The following is a 12,889-nucleotide window of genomic DNA, read 5'->3' as shown; positions in this document are numbered from 1 at the left end:
ACTGTATCATTAGTTAGATGTGTGACTTTAAGCTATTTTGATGTGGTGTTTGTATACATTTAATAAAATGTAAATGCTTTTGTAACAGAATAAACAATATATGATGCTTTTTGAGACATAACCAGAAATGTATATGACAGCATGAAAGACTCCTAAGATAATATATTTATATTTTCCAATGTCTACTTAGCTATATACAGCCATCACTAACCATTGGTAATCACAGCTTTTCTTTTTTGCTATACCTAAACTTCAGACACATTTTAAAAAGTTTTCAGATTTTTTTGCCCCACCAAATTCTTCTTTATTGCTATTTTGAGTTTATTTTGAGCTAGCAAATCATTGAAAATAAAAACAAAATTGTCATATTGTTACACGTAAAATTATCACATTTTACATCACGTAAATTAAAAGGGAAATAATTTTAAAGTTTAGTTTGTGCTCTCATTCCAATTTTTACTAGATATGAAAATATCTGCTCTTTAGCATCCATGGATAAACTGCTGCATGAAAATAACCTTTTTCAAAACTCTGATAAAATGAAATATTATAATCCTTGCTTAAAATTCCTTTGGTCTATAAGTGTTTGATTTATATGTGAAATTTATCTTCAATGAAACAACATGTACTTTTAAAAGAGTCAAACCTGTATAATTAAGTCTGCCTCAAGACCAGAGAAAACCAACCTTTGAATTGATGTTAAAAATGTAAAACTATAACAGGATAGAAGAGGGCAAACAGACAACAGGTTTTCACGGAATAAAGGTGACCTTGGGTATGACATATATATATCGCAGTATAAGCTGTGTTGCAATATACAAATTTAATCTACACGGCTCTTATTCTAATTATTTATAATATTATTTTGTGTTGTTCTTTGAACGCATTGAAACTAAATTTATAAGTATGTGTAAACTTGAAGAAGATCAGTGTAGGTTTAATTGTTTTATGGTGTTTTGCTGGTTTATGCTCAATCTGAATTAAATACAGATCATGTGTCTAAGCTTTGCTTACAAGGATATGACAACACTCCTTTTTGCTTTCTTTTCTGGTAATTTCACATGAGCCACTGAAATTTCAGAATTCTAAAGTTCAAATTTCTGTAGGTGTGTGTTAATCCAACAAAACCAGACACAAGATATGTATTCTAATGAGATAAATTTATGCTTTTTTGTGGTGATTGTTTTAACATGTGTTTTCTTGTATGATAACCTTACAGATGATGTGTGTGCTGAAATGAAACATTTAAATGTTGGACCAAATCTTCTATCACAGATATTTAAACGATTTAAAGAAAATAGGGTAAGATGTCAGATAAAAATAGTATTACCGTAGTTGAAAGTTGAAAGGTAAATATTTCATATGGTAGCAAATCATACTTTCAATTTCTATTTTATTGTTTACAAAATCAACTTGCATGTCTGCTTATCTGGTGGATCGAGCTACTCAATGGGAGATAACTCTTCTTTCCAGCTCCCCTAAGAGGGAAATTATGTGTGACAACCTTTTTTCATTCAAAGTTTTCAATTTTGATTTTTTTTAAATTAAAAGAAGGAGCCTCCTTACTAAACATACTGTGTTGGCAGGTATGTTGTTGCATCAACAGACTTTGATTGAGAGTTTACAATTATTTTATGGCATTGATATAATGATCCTTCGATAATATATAGATTTTTTATCTTTAAATTTAAACCAAAAAAATCGTCAAAATGAAAAGAATTTCTTGGATAATATGTTCAGTGTTGAATTAATTTTCCAGATTTTTTAAAACAAGTAGTAAAAATGATTCTATCAATTTTTAATTCTTGATACATCATGTATTATCAACCTGTGTTTCAAACGGCAAGTACATTATAAATGTCACATTTAAGAAGAGTGCCACTTGAAAAGCACAATAAGATACCCCTGGTATCATTCATTAAAAGAAGACTTAACAGGAACAAATTACTTGATGTTATTTAACTCCATCAAAGTTTATATGGTTGTTTCCAGTGATCAGCATTTTGGCAATTTCTCCTATCCCTTTTCATGACATATTATAACAAAAATTAAATTGTTTATCTTGATTTTATTTTCAGGATATAATGGACCCATGTGAAAAGGCTTTAGGAAAGCTACAGTTGATATCTGGACAGAAAGCTAAAGCATAATCAATTACCCATCATGCACCTGATTGCTCATTTAACTAAGAAAATGAACTCTAGACAGTCCATATGGACTGAATCAGAGTTATGAGAGGATTATAACAATATTTTAAGGTCGAGATGATATTTATTGTAAAGATAAACACTAAACAAAATATGCAACATAGAATATTTTATTCCAGCATTAGTCTTTTGTTCTAAATAACTGCCAAAACAATGAGGAACAAATTTGGCAGGAACAACAAATTAATAAGGGGTTGATCTTTATAAAAGTACTCATTTGTTACATTGATGAAGACATGGCCACCAAAAGCAATTATTGATTCTCACAAGGCAAATATATTCTCTGAGATTGCAAGGCTAAATTTTTTTGAAATAATAAATATAGTAAATATCAACACTTCGCTGGTTTTAAAAAGTTACATATAGTATTAAATAGTATTAAAGATGTATATTTGATTCATTTGGTAGAACTCACTTTATACTCTAAGAGTCTGACATTTTATATATATGTAGTTTAAGTCCACAAGCAATCATATCTTATGTATAATTTTGTAATTCAAAATATGGCATTCTTTATGACATGTAAAAATGGCAATGACATAGTTTTGATTGGTTGCAAGTACCTTCATTTATCTTCTTAATCCTAGATATACAGGTCAGAAGATACATTCATATTGTTATTTATTTATTGTTTGAGAACATTTGGTGCCAATTTGAAAGGTATTATAAATTAAGGGATATTTGAATTACAACTTTTTTGAGATTGTGTCTTATATTTAATAATATGATACAATTTACTGGTAATCTAGATTTTTATACTTTCTGGGAGACATACATGTATGCTATATGCTTACTCAAACTACTATTGTATTATTTGTGAAATTTATGTTTTGTATGCCACATTTTATCTGTGATATTGTAAACTGTGATTTGTTTTTTATTATTATTGTTTTAAAGACGTGTTATGTATATGGTATTTTTTATGACATTTTTATCAAATAAAATATAAAAACCTTGATAAGTTTGAATTAGTGCAAATACTTTTGTTTGTCCTGTAAGTCAGTTCATTGTACCTTATGTTAATAAATTGAACAAAACTATCAGATGAATGGCATCAGTAGTATTAAACAGCTGTTCAATAGTCATAAATTGTTTAAGCGAAAACAAATCAGGGTCACAAACCAAAATCGAGGGAAACACATCAAATATAAGAGGAAAACAAATAAACAACAGAAACACTGCAACAAAAACCAACACCAACAAACAGACTATTTTTAAAATAACAACTTCCATATTCCTGACTTGGTAAATGAACATTATTACCAGAGGTGAACAAAAGATATGATGTACATATATGTGCACAAGACAATATATTGAAAATATAAAAGTTTAACATAATCATACACATGCTGAACTGTCTCATCTGCTTTACTTATGATTAAATGTTTGTTGAAATATGTTACTGTGGATTCATTTATTTTTAGTTGGTATCAATTTTCGTGGATTGCTGAAAACTTGCATATTCGTGGACATCTGATTTCGTGGTTTTGCAAACCTCTGTATACATGTGCAAGGGTCTATTGAAAATATGTTATTCGTTGGACATTTGAATTCGTGGTTCACCTGTACCAACGAAACCCACGAAAATTGGTATCCAATGAATAATAATGAATCCACAGTATTCTAAGCTGGAGGTTGCACCACAAGTATTACATACACTAAACATTATCAACAATCCATGAAAATGATACCAGGGTCAGATGAACCACATCAGACTGATATTGGAATTATTTTATACACCAAATACAGTGGCTCTAAAGTCATGCCTTCTTTATGTAACGGAGAAAGACAAAACCACAAAAAAACCTTCCCATTAAACAATGAACCATAAAAATGAGGTCCAAGCCATACAAATCCTGCCAAGCAGATATGTTAACCTTACAATCATTCCTACACCAAATGTTGTTGACCTACTGCTTATAGCATTAGAGAAACTGACAAGACCATGAAAACTTAACACCGACCAATGTACCATGAAAATAAGGTAAAGATCATATGTAACCTGCCAGACAGACTTACAATAATTAAATACACTGATTGTAATGGCCCTATTGCTTATAGTATCTGAAAAAAATTTACACCAGTAATAGACCTAGAATAGATATTTAGGTGAAAATTGAAAGAATTGTCTCAATTTTAATCACACTATTGTCTGAGAAATAAGAGTGCATGGCTAAACCAACTTGATAGTAAAGTTAGAAAGGACCTTTGTTATTACAAACTTTAGTGTTGTAAGATGTTTTTTGTGTCTGGTCCTAATGTTTTATGATAACATTCAAAGTACAAGTACTTAGATTTAAATGAAAATTGATATCTAGCTAGATAGAAGGTTGCTGGTGTCATATTCATCAGCTTCCTTTTTATGCCCAACTTCAGGACATTATTTTTATTGGTTTATTTTGGTTTGTCCATCTTTCCCGCTTCAGGTTAAAGTTTTTGGTCAAGGTAGTTTTTGATGAAGTTGAAGTTCAACTTAGTACACATGTTCCCTATGATATGATCTTTCTAATTTTAATGCCAAATTAGAGTTTTTACCCCAATTTCACAGTCTACTGAACATAGAAAATAATAGTGCAAGTGGGGGAACCATGTACTATGGACACATTCTTGGTAAAATTGGCTACCATTTTGAAAATAGCATGGTTTTAAGATACATTTTTGAAAATACATTAATTAAAAATTTAATAGAAAAAAAATGTTTCAGTTAGGCACAAAATTTCAAGTTTACAAAAATTGATACCCTAGGAACATGTATTTCTTTGTTTGCATCAGTCTTAATTATTTGTTTCTGTGCCTCACATAAATGTGTAAGTGGGGTCCTAGCTGACATGTCAGTTTTTTTAAGTTTATAAGAATCAAATGCACTCAATAATTTCCTAATTTACAGGAATCTATATATAACAGAAGGTATCACAACAAAAGACTAAAATCTATTTTAAATTTATTTATAAGATGAAGAATAATATTCATCTTCTAGTTCAAAGAGTTCAACAGACATCTCATCCTTCAGGTTCATTAATGTTTTGTCACATTCACTTTGTATGTTTTTATATAGTTGAGTGTTAGTCGTAATGGACTCATTCACTGATGGAAAGTCATTTAATACAAGGAACTGTTTGAGATCTGATACCAGCTTCATTAGAGATTCTCCAGCCCTTCCCTGCAAAAAAAATTAATTCAAATTTCAATTAAGTACATGTATATATAAAATTTAGGTGGAAAATCTTACCATTTGTATCATCGGCCATAAGTCCTTTAGGATTTTCCCTTCTACAAGGATGTCATTATGTTTAAAAGTTATAGGAGAATTGAGAAAAGTTACAGAAGAAATGTTTGACAGTGAAATCTGGCTATTTTTAAAGCTTTGAAATAAAGAATGGAAATGGGGACTGTTGTCAAAGAGTTCACTCTTTTACAAATGTTTTACAATACATTAAAAAAAAGTTGCATGTCAATCTCTGTATTTGTTATAATATTTGGTTAAGTTTATATCTCATACACTTCTGGCAATATATTTAACTCTTGCTGGTGAGACCTGGCCAAAACAAAGACATATTCACATGATTTATAGTGTAAGTATCTAATTTTGGGATAATGCAGGAATTGTACTTACAAAAAATGTTAAAGGTATCATTTTTTCACAATTTTTTTTTAATTTTGATTCCAATCTGAACTTTTAAATACAATTAATACCTGTAAAGTCATGGTAGTGAATAAATCAGAGTAGAAATGAACATTTCAATACTTAAAATATTTTGTCTTGAACATCATGACTATATTTAGAATAACTTCATTTTACATCACTTTATAATTCAGATGTGTATGTATCAAATGTAAGTAACTTTTACAAAGCTGTAATTCAAAAATTATTGGCTGATTTTTGCTTCCAAACACTAACAACTGTTGACTATGGATTCATAATGATCTAAAGACTTGTATTGAAAATTTGTCAAATTTTCAAATGTAATATCTCTTATTATATATAAAGGTGGTACCCAACACCTTAACAAAAATTAATTTGGCACGTTTAATTTTCATAAAATTTTGACAAAGTATTTACTTTGACCCTTTGACAAAAATATAAAGATTTCAAAAAATTGGAACCAACCGTTTTATCAGAAAAAATACACTGGTTATATAGCAGTTTGACAAACACTTATTTTGATCATTGAGAAGCTTAATATTCCCTTACCAACACAATGTAATTAAAACGTTAAGCTGATTTTACAGAGTTATCTCCCTGTAGTGTTAGGTACCACCTTAAATCTTTAATCCACACACTTTTTAAAATTAAGTGAATCCACAGTATGTACAATTTATTGGAATACTTACTATGTTAGAAGCTCTGACTTGCATTTCATACTGGTCCTGCTCTGTCTGAGTCATCTTTGCAATCTGGGAATCCTCTTCTACCTGCCAATGCATATGTTATGCTCAAGATTAATAAATATAACCCGATACATGTATCTAAAAACATCAACACTTTCTTTCTTATTCCTTTCTCAATTTCAATTTAAAAATTCCATTGAAAAAGATTAATATATCTGATTACAGATAGTAGTGTTTATACTTGTTCACCAAGTTTTATATAAGATTTTGAACTAGTTTCTATTGTTTATAATTCGTTGTTTCAGAATCTAATGGATTCTGGGTACTTTTTCGAACGCATACACCAAAATGTTGTGATTGTTTAAAAGGTTATTTTTATTTTGATGTACAAACAATGAGGTTACCCATAGTCCTTTAGATTCTGAAAAGGCAAATTGATTGTCATATGTTCTACAGTGGTGTACATGACTACATGTATATATAATTGAATCTATTTACAAATACTTTAATTTTGGATGTAACACGTCTTCTAATTGGCTGACGTTATTTTGTTATCAGCCCAGACATAATTTAGTCATATGACCGTGACATCATCAACGTTTTTTCATGGTTTTCTACGGTATAAAATGGAATTTAGAATTAAATTATAAGGAATGACTGTAATATTTTTTCTGTCTATGAAGAAATAACATAAAAAATTTGGTGCACACTGAATAACGCACATATTTCTACAAATCACATCATCAAGTATATAAAAATAATAAGATGTGGTATGAGTGTCAATGAGACAACTCTCCATCCAAGTAACAATATATAAAAAGTTAACAATTATACGTTATCTAGGTTAAAGTACATATAAACATGACCTGTATATTATATATATATATATATAAGCGTATTAGGTCATTAGTTTTCTCATTTGAATTGTTTTACATTTGTCATTTCGGGGCTTTTTATAGCTGACTATGCAGTATGGGCTTTGCTCATTGTTGAAGTCCGTACCGTTACCTACAGTTGTTGATTTCAGTGTCTTTTAGTCTCTTGTCATGCTTGTGGAGAGTTGTCTCATTGGCAATAATACCACATCTTCTTTCTTTTATGATAAGTATTACACTTTACTGATACAAGACTATTAAAAGGAAGGGGAAAAAATATCCTTTTTTCTATTTAAAAAATATAGTACATTAATTTTTATGAAAAATTTACATCATTGTCATGTAAACAATTTACTTGATCAGAATTAACTTTCTGAGAGAAGCTGAATAAAGTAAAATTTCTGTACTAACATAAATTTCAAAATTGTTATCTTGTAAACAAAATCTGTATGTTTGGTACACTCACCCTAGCTAGTCGTATTATTTCTGTAAAGTTATCAAACATAGACCTGATGTCATCCTTTAACTTTTTGTGGTAGGTTTTCAACAAAGCCTCTTTAGTCTGTGATATTGCTCTTTGAGGTTGAGACATGATGTATCTATTTCAAACAACCATAACTGCAAGAAATTGTTATTATAATTTTATAATGGTAACTATAGGATAAATATAGATTCTACCACTGCGTCAAAGTGTGTCATTTACATTATACAATATTTACCAATTTAAGGTTTACATAATCTTTTGGCTAATATGGCCATATTTACACCACAAATTTTACTCTGAGACTGAGTACAGACAAACCTATGCACCTGCAAAAGTTTTAATAAAGGCATGGGTGGACCTAGAAAATTCAATTTTAAATGCATTTTATGTTTCAGAAAATTAAAACTTTAAATGCATTTTATGTTTCAGAAAATTAAAATTTTAAATGCATTTTATGTTTCAGAATTAAAATTCTAAATGCATTTTATGTTTCAGAAAATTATAAACTTTTTTGGATTTTTCGCTAATTATTTTTTTTCATTCCTGCAGAACGTGCAAAAATAAACTATTTTGGGAAAACATTTGAGAATCTCCACTCATTATTCCTATAAGAGGGTGGTAAAGGGTTATTTTCGTGCAACGTAATCTGCCATTTTTATTTCATGTGCAGCCATCACAACTGTTCATTATTTACAGTGTTTCGTGAAATCAGCAAAAAGATCAACGTGCATGAAAGTTTATACTGTTTTAATTGTTCGTTCATAGTGAAATGGCAATTTTATTTCCAGTTCTTCCGTGCAGATACCCCCCCTTTACAGCCCTCCTATAACATATGACCTCGGGGCATTATTTTCTATTTCTGATAATTTTTCATTACTATCAACATGATCAATGATCTCATGGTCAGTAAATTATTTTTTTTAAATCAGTGTAACCAGCTGGTGTAACGTTACATGTATAAAAATGTTAAGGTTCATCATAAGGAATTGAAAAATATGGCCGTGTTTACACCTCCAAAATTACTATGAGTACAGACAAGCTGGTACATCCAGGAAAGTTTTAAGGCATGGCAGGAACTAGATATATAAAAGTTATATGAAGTCTACGTTTCAGAAAATTAAAAACTTACCTGGATTTTGATGTTCATTTTTTTTCCAGTTTGCGGAAGATAGCAAAATAAACAAACACCCGAGTTTCATTTGATACGGTCCACTCAGTTACACAGTTTAAACCTGTTAAATCACCTATTGTTTACAGGTGTCTATTGTCCATCTATTGTCCATTTAAATCAATACTACTCACAACATTGATTATATGAGGGGAGCTTCTCAATCGTTTTCACTACTTAGTTAATTTTTGCACCTTCTGCAGGAACGAAAAAAAATGGATAGCAAAATCTAGAAAAGTTTATAATTTTCTGAAACACAAAATGCATTTAAAATTTATATATCTAGTTCCTGCCATCCCTTAAAACTGTTGCAGGTGTATAGGTTAGTCTGTACTCAGAGTAAAATTTGGGGTGTAAATACGGCCATTTTAGCCAAAAGGTTATGATGAACCTTAAATATTGAAGTCATATGTTATACAATTATAGAACTAGGAACACAGGCACTTGTTTCTATCCATATGGATAGTCGACCTTTATCAGTTTATTATTTATATGGACAGAAACAAGTGCCTGTGACAAGAAAGATGAATCTATCTTTACCGTTCTTCTTTTACCGCATATTTTCAATTAAGAAGAAAAGTTAATTGCTTCTTTAAAAAAAAAGTAGTGGTAGCTCACCAATAATTTGTTATCTTGACAATACCTCAGTCAAATAAATAGATTGTCTTTTGTTATTTTTTTTCCTCAACTAAAATGCATCAAACATTTTATTGATTTAGATTTTTATATGGTTTCGACCCTAAGTACATTTCGGTCCTCCTGTTAGTTCATAAGGATTATTTATATCAATCAAGCGGAATTTTATTCATCAACAATATACACAGTTTTACAGAAAAATCTTGGATTTTGATTGGAGAAAGGATGATTTCAAGAAAAATTTAAGAACTATTTGTGCCGATTTTTGCGCTATATAGTATTTATAAATACGAACTGTTCACCTATTAATAGATATAACAACGAAGATGTGGTATGAGTAAAAGTAAACCACTATAGGACTGAGGTCAAAGTACGGTCTTCAACATGGAGCCTTGGCTCACATCGAACAGCTAGCTATAAAGGGCCCAAAAATGATAAGTATAAAACCAGATTTAAACGGAAAAGCCAACGGTCTCATATCTATATACATTCCGGGATATTCCACAGGGGATGCGCAAAAATACCCATAAACTAGTGGCCCCAAGGATTCCGGGATATTCCACAATAAATCGTAATTATGGCAAGCCGTTTTGCTATTTATTCTTACTTCAAGATATCTCATAAACTTTATAATATATCTTATATAGTTTACATGATATCTCCTAAAGTTTATAAGATATCTCCTAAAATTTATAAGATATCTTATATAGTTTATAAGATATCTCATACAATTTATCAGATATCTTATATAGTTGTCTTTATAAGATATCTTATATAATTTATAAGATATCTTTATAGTTTATAAAATATCTTACACAGTTTTAAAGATATCTTATAAAGTTTATAAGATATCTTATATAGTTTATTATCTCATATAATTTATCAGATATCTTATATAATTGTCTTTATAAGATATCTTATATAATTTATAAGATATCTTAAATAGTTTATAAAATATCTTACACAGTTTTAAAGATATCTTATAAACTTTATGAGATATCTTATATAAATTAAAGATATCTTAAATAACATTAAAGATATCTCATATAACCTTAAAGATATCTTATATAATATATGAGATATCTTATAAAAATGAAATTATATAAGTTATCATATACTTAGACTAAATAACATATGATTTTTACTGTATGATAATAACATCAAATTAACGTAAACTCCATATTTTACGAATTGGTGCTTAGCGGGCTGATATGAAAAGTTTATCACATGCTTCGATTGTTATCACATGCCTTTCCGTAACGTTATCACATGGCATTCCGGTGATACTCGGTAAATTCCGGAAAATACACCCCAATGCTACGTTTTCAGTGAAAAACATTACAAAGTAGTGTACAAAACAATTATTTGAATACTGGAAAGTATATTGTGTAAAATAATAAAATTGAATTAAAAAAAAATATATTAAATAAATGCTTTTTTAAGTTTTTCTGAAACATGATTTAGAAAGTTACTTTAAAAAAGTTGACTTTTCCAAACAATGTCCATTATGTATATTGTTGAATTATTATTTTTTTGTCGATTCGTCCATATTAAAATGTGTTTTTTTCTCTCTGTTGAGTCATATGCTCGAAAGATTTCATATTGAATGTATCTAATTTTGGGTCCGACGTCCGTGACATTTTTACTCTTTCAACTTCTTTTCGGGAACCACGTAAAAGGATCAATATATGAATCTGTTATCTTTCTCTACTGTTGAAGCATATGATAAAAAAATCATAACATGTCATTTTTCATATCGCATGTATTATCAGCCCTCGGTCAATATCAGCCCTCGAGCCATGCGGCTCTTGGGCTGATATTGAACCTAGGGCTGATAATACATGCGATATGAAAAATGACATGTAATAATCTGATAATATCTTATATATTAAAGGAGATATCTTATATATTATATAAGATATCTTATATATTATATAAGATATCTTATATATTATATAAGATATCTTATATATTATATAAGATATCTTATATATTATATAAGATATCTTATATATTAAAGGAGATATCTTATATATTATATGAGATATCTTATATATAATCTTATATATAATAGGAGATATCTTGAAATTCGAATAAATAGTTAAACGGCTTGCCATACGTTATGGTTCCGCGGAACCCAGTGTATCTCCTACTTTTGCTGTTAGTCACAGGCTCGATAAACATGGGGGGGGGGATATTTTTTAAAAATCCTCAAAATACTATCTTTTGATTGTGAGAAGCTTCTGTCCAAGTTTGGTAAAAATCCAGGACGGTTTACAATTCTAATAAAAGTTTGTAATTAAAATCTTTAACTGCAGATTTATGTTATATATTATAAGTGAAATACAGATAAACAGGAAATACATTTTTACACCGTGAATGTCCTTCTATATACTATCTTAGTTTGATCATAACCTAGCTTATTTTTTTCTAAGTTTGGTAGAAATCCAGGATAGTTTAAGAAAGTTATTAAAATTTAAAATCTTTAACCACAGAGGGAATATTTGTAGACACCGCCGCCGACGACAACAACGCCGAACACGGAATGAAGGAACGCTATATGTCTTGCTTTAGCGACAAAAGTCGCAGGCTCAGCAAAAACCAGAATTGAAAAACGAAAAACACTAATGAACCACACCAACAAACGACAACAATACAGTGAACATCAGGTTCCTAATTTGAAAGCCGCATGATGTGTGCACTTTCCTGCAGCATGCATTTCCAATGTGACTTGATGATGCCATGACCCTGTAATGATACTAATACACAGCTACTGTTGCATAGGTACTATTTCTGTACTAAAAATATGTACATGTAGTACTGGAAATTTACTTTTAATATTTAGTACTATTTCTTTACTTTAAAATTATTGTAATATTTAGGTACTTGTATTTTACAGTACTTGATTTGTACTAAATATTTTGGTACAGAAATAATACAATATTCCATGTTTGAAAATCATAATTTTAAGAGATTTGAAATAGAAAAACTTTCAAAATGCTGAAAATGTAACGGTAGTAACCAAAAATCTGTAGTACCTAAATTTCAAGTACAAATTAAGTACTGTAAAATACAGGTACCTATTTAAAATATGACAATAATTTTAAAGTAAAAAAAATAGTACTGAATATTAAAAGTAAATTTCCAGTACTACAGATTTTTAGTACAGAAATAGTACCTATGCAAAAGT

General features: G+C 29.4%; 2 protein-coding genes across 5 annotated transcripts in view; one reads left to right on the top strand and one right to left on the bottom strand.

Annotated features, from left to right (window-relative positions):
* LOC139512132 (serine/threonine kinase-like domain-containing protein STKLD1) overlaps positions 1 to 3,168 on the top strand; it is a 29,913-nt gene extending 26,745 nt beyond the window's left edge. For 2 of the 3 annotated variants that reach the window (XM_071299532.1, XM_071299531.1), the window contains one exon: positions 2,079 to 3,168. In XM_071299532.1, coding sequence (XP_071155633.1) covers positions 2,079 to 2,098 — 20 coding nt within the window. In that variant the 3' untranslated portion in view covers positions 2,099 to 3,168. Of the gene's footprint in view, positions 1 to 1,219; positions 1,303 to 2,078 lie in introns of all 3 variants that reach the window. The other variant, XM_071299529.1, reaches the window with a different exon arrangement.
* Positions 3,169 to 5,136: 1,968 nt separating this feature from the next.
* On the bottom strand, positions 5,137 to 9,789 carry LOC139512105 (mediator of RNA polymerase II transcription subunit 22-like). Of its 2 annotated transcripts, none has more exons than XM_071299495.1 (4): positions 9,682 to 9,789; positions 7,878 to 8,029; positions 6,540 to 6,620; positions 5,137 to 5,367 (listed from the first exon to the last, which is right to left on the bottom strand). In XM_071299495.1, exons 2-4 carry the CDS (start codon positions 8,001 to 8,003, stop codon positions 5,149 to 5,151), a joined length of 426 nt encoding a protein of 141 aa, XP_071155596.1. In that variant the 5' UTR covers positions 8,004 to 8,029; positions 9,682 to 9,789; the 3' UTR covers positions 5,137 to 5,148. The 2 variants fall into 2 exon arrangements, with proteins under 2 accessions (XP_071155596.1, XP_071155597.1); XM_071299496.1 differs by having other exon boundaries at positions 9,707 to 9,788.
* Between the last annotated feature and the right edge of the window lie 3,100 nt (positions 9,790 to 12,889).

This window comes from Mytilus edulis, chromosome 2, assembly GCF_963676685.1.
Source record: "Mytilus edulis chromosome 2, xbMytEdul2.2, whole genome shotgun sequence".
Taxonomy (NCBI): Eukaryota; Metazoa; Mollusca; class Bivalvia; order Mytilida; family Mytilidae; genus Mytilus; species Mytilus edulis.
Note: the sequence above shows the minus strand (reverse complement) of the source record. Positions and strands in the feature narration are given on the sequence as shown.

Coding starts and splice junctions, on each gene's coding strand:
- LOC139512105 (XM_071299495.1), bottom strand. CDS start 8,003: ATGTCTCAACCTCAAAGAGCAATATCACAGACTAAAGAGGCTTTGTTG. Junction 6,621..7,877: donor AAATAATACGACTAGCTAGG/GTGAGTGTACCA, acceptor ATGCATTGGCAG/GTAGAAGAGGATTCCCAGAT. Junction 5,368..6,539: donor AAGTCAGAGCTTCTAACATA/GTAAGTATTCCA, acceptor TTTTTTTTGCAG/GGAAGGGCTGGAGAATCTCT.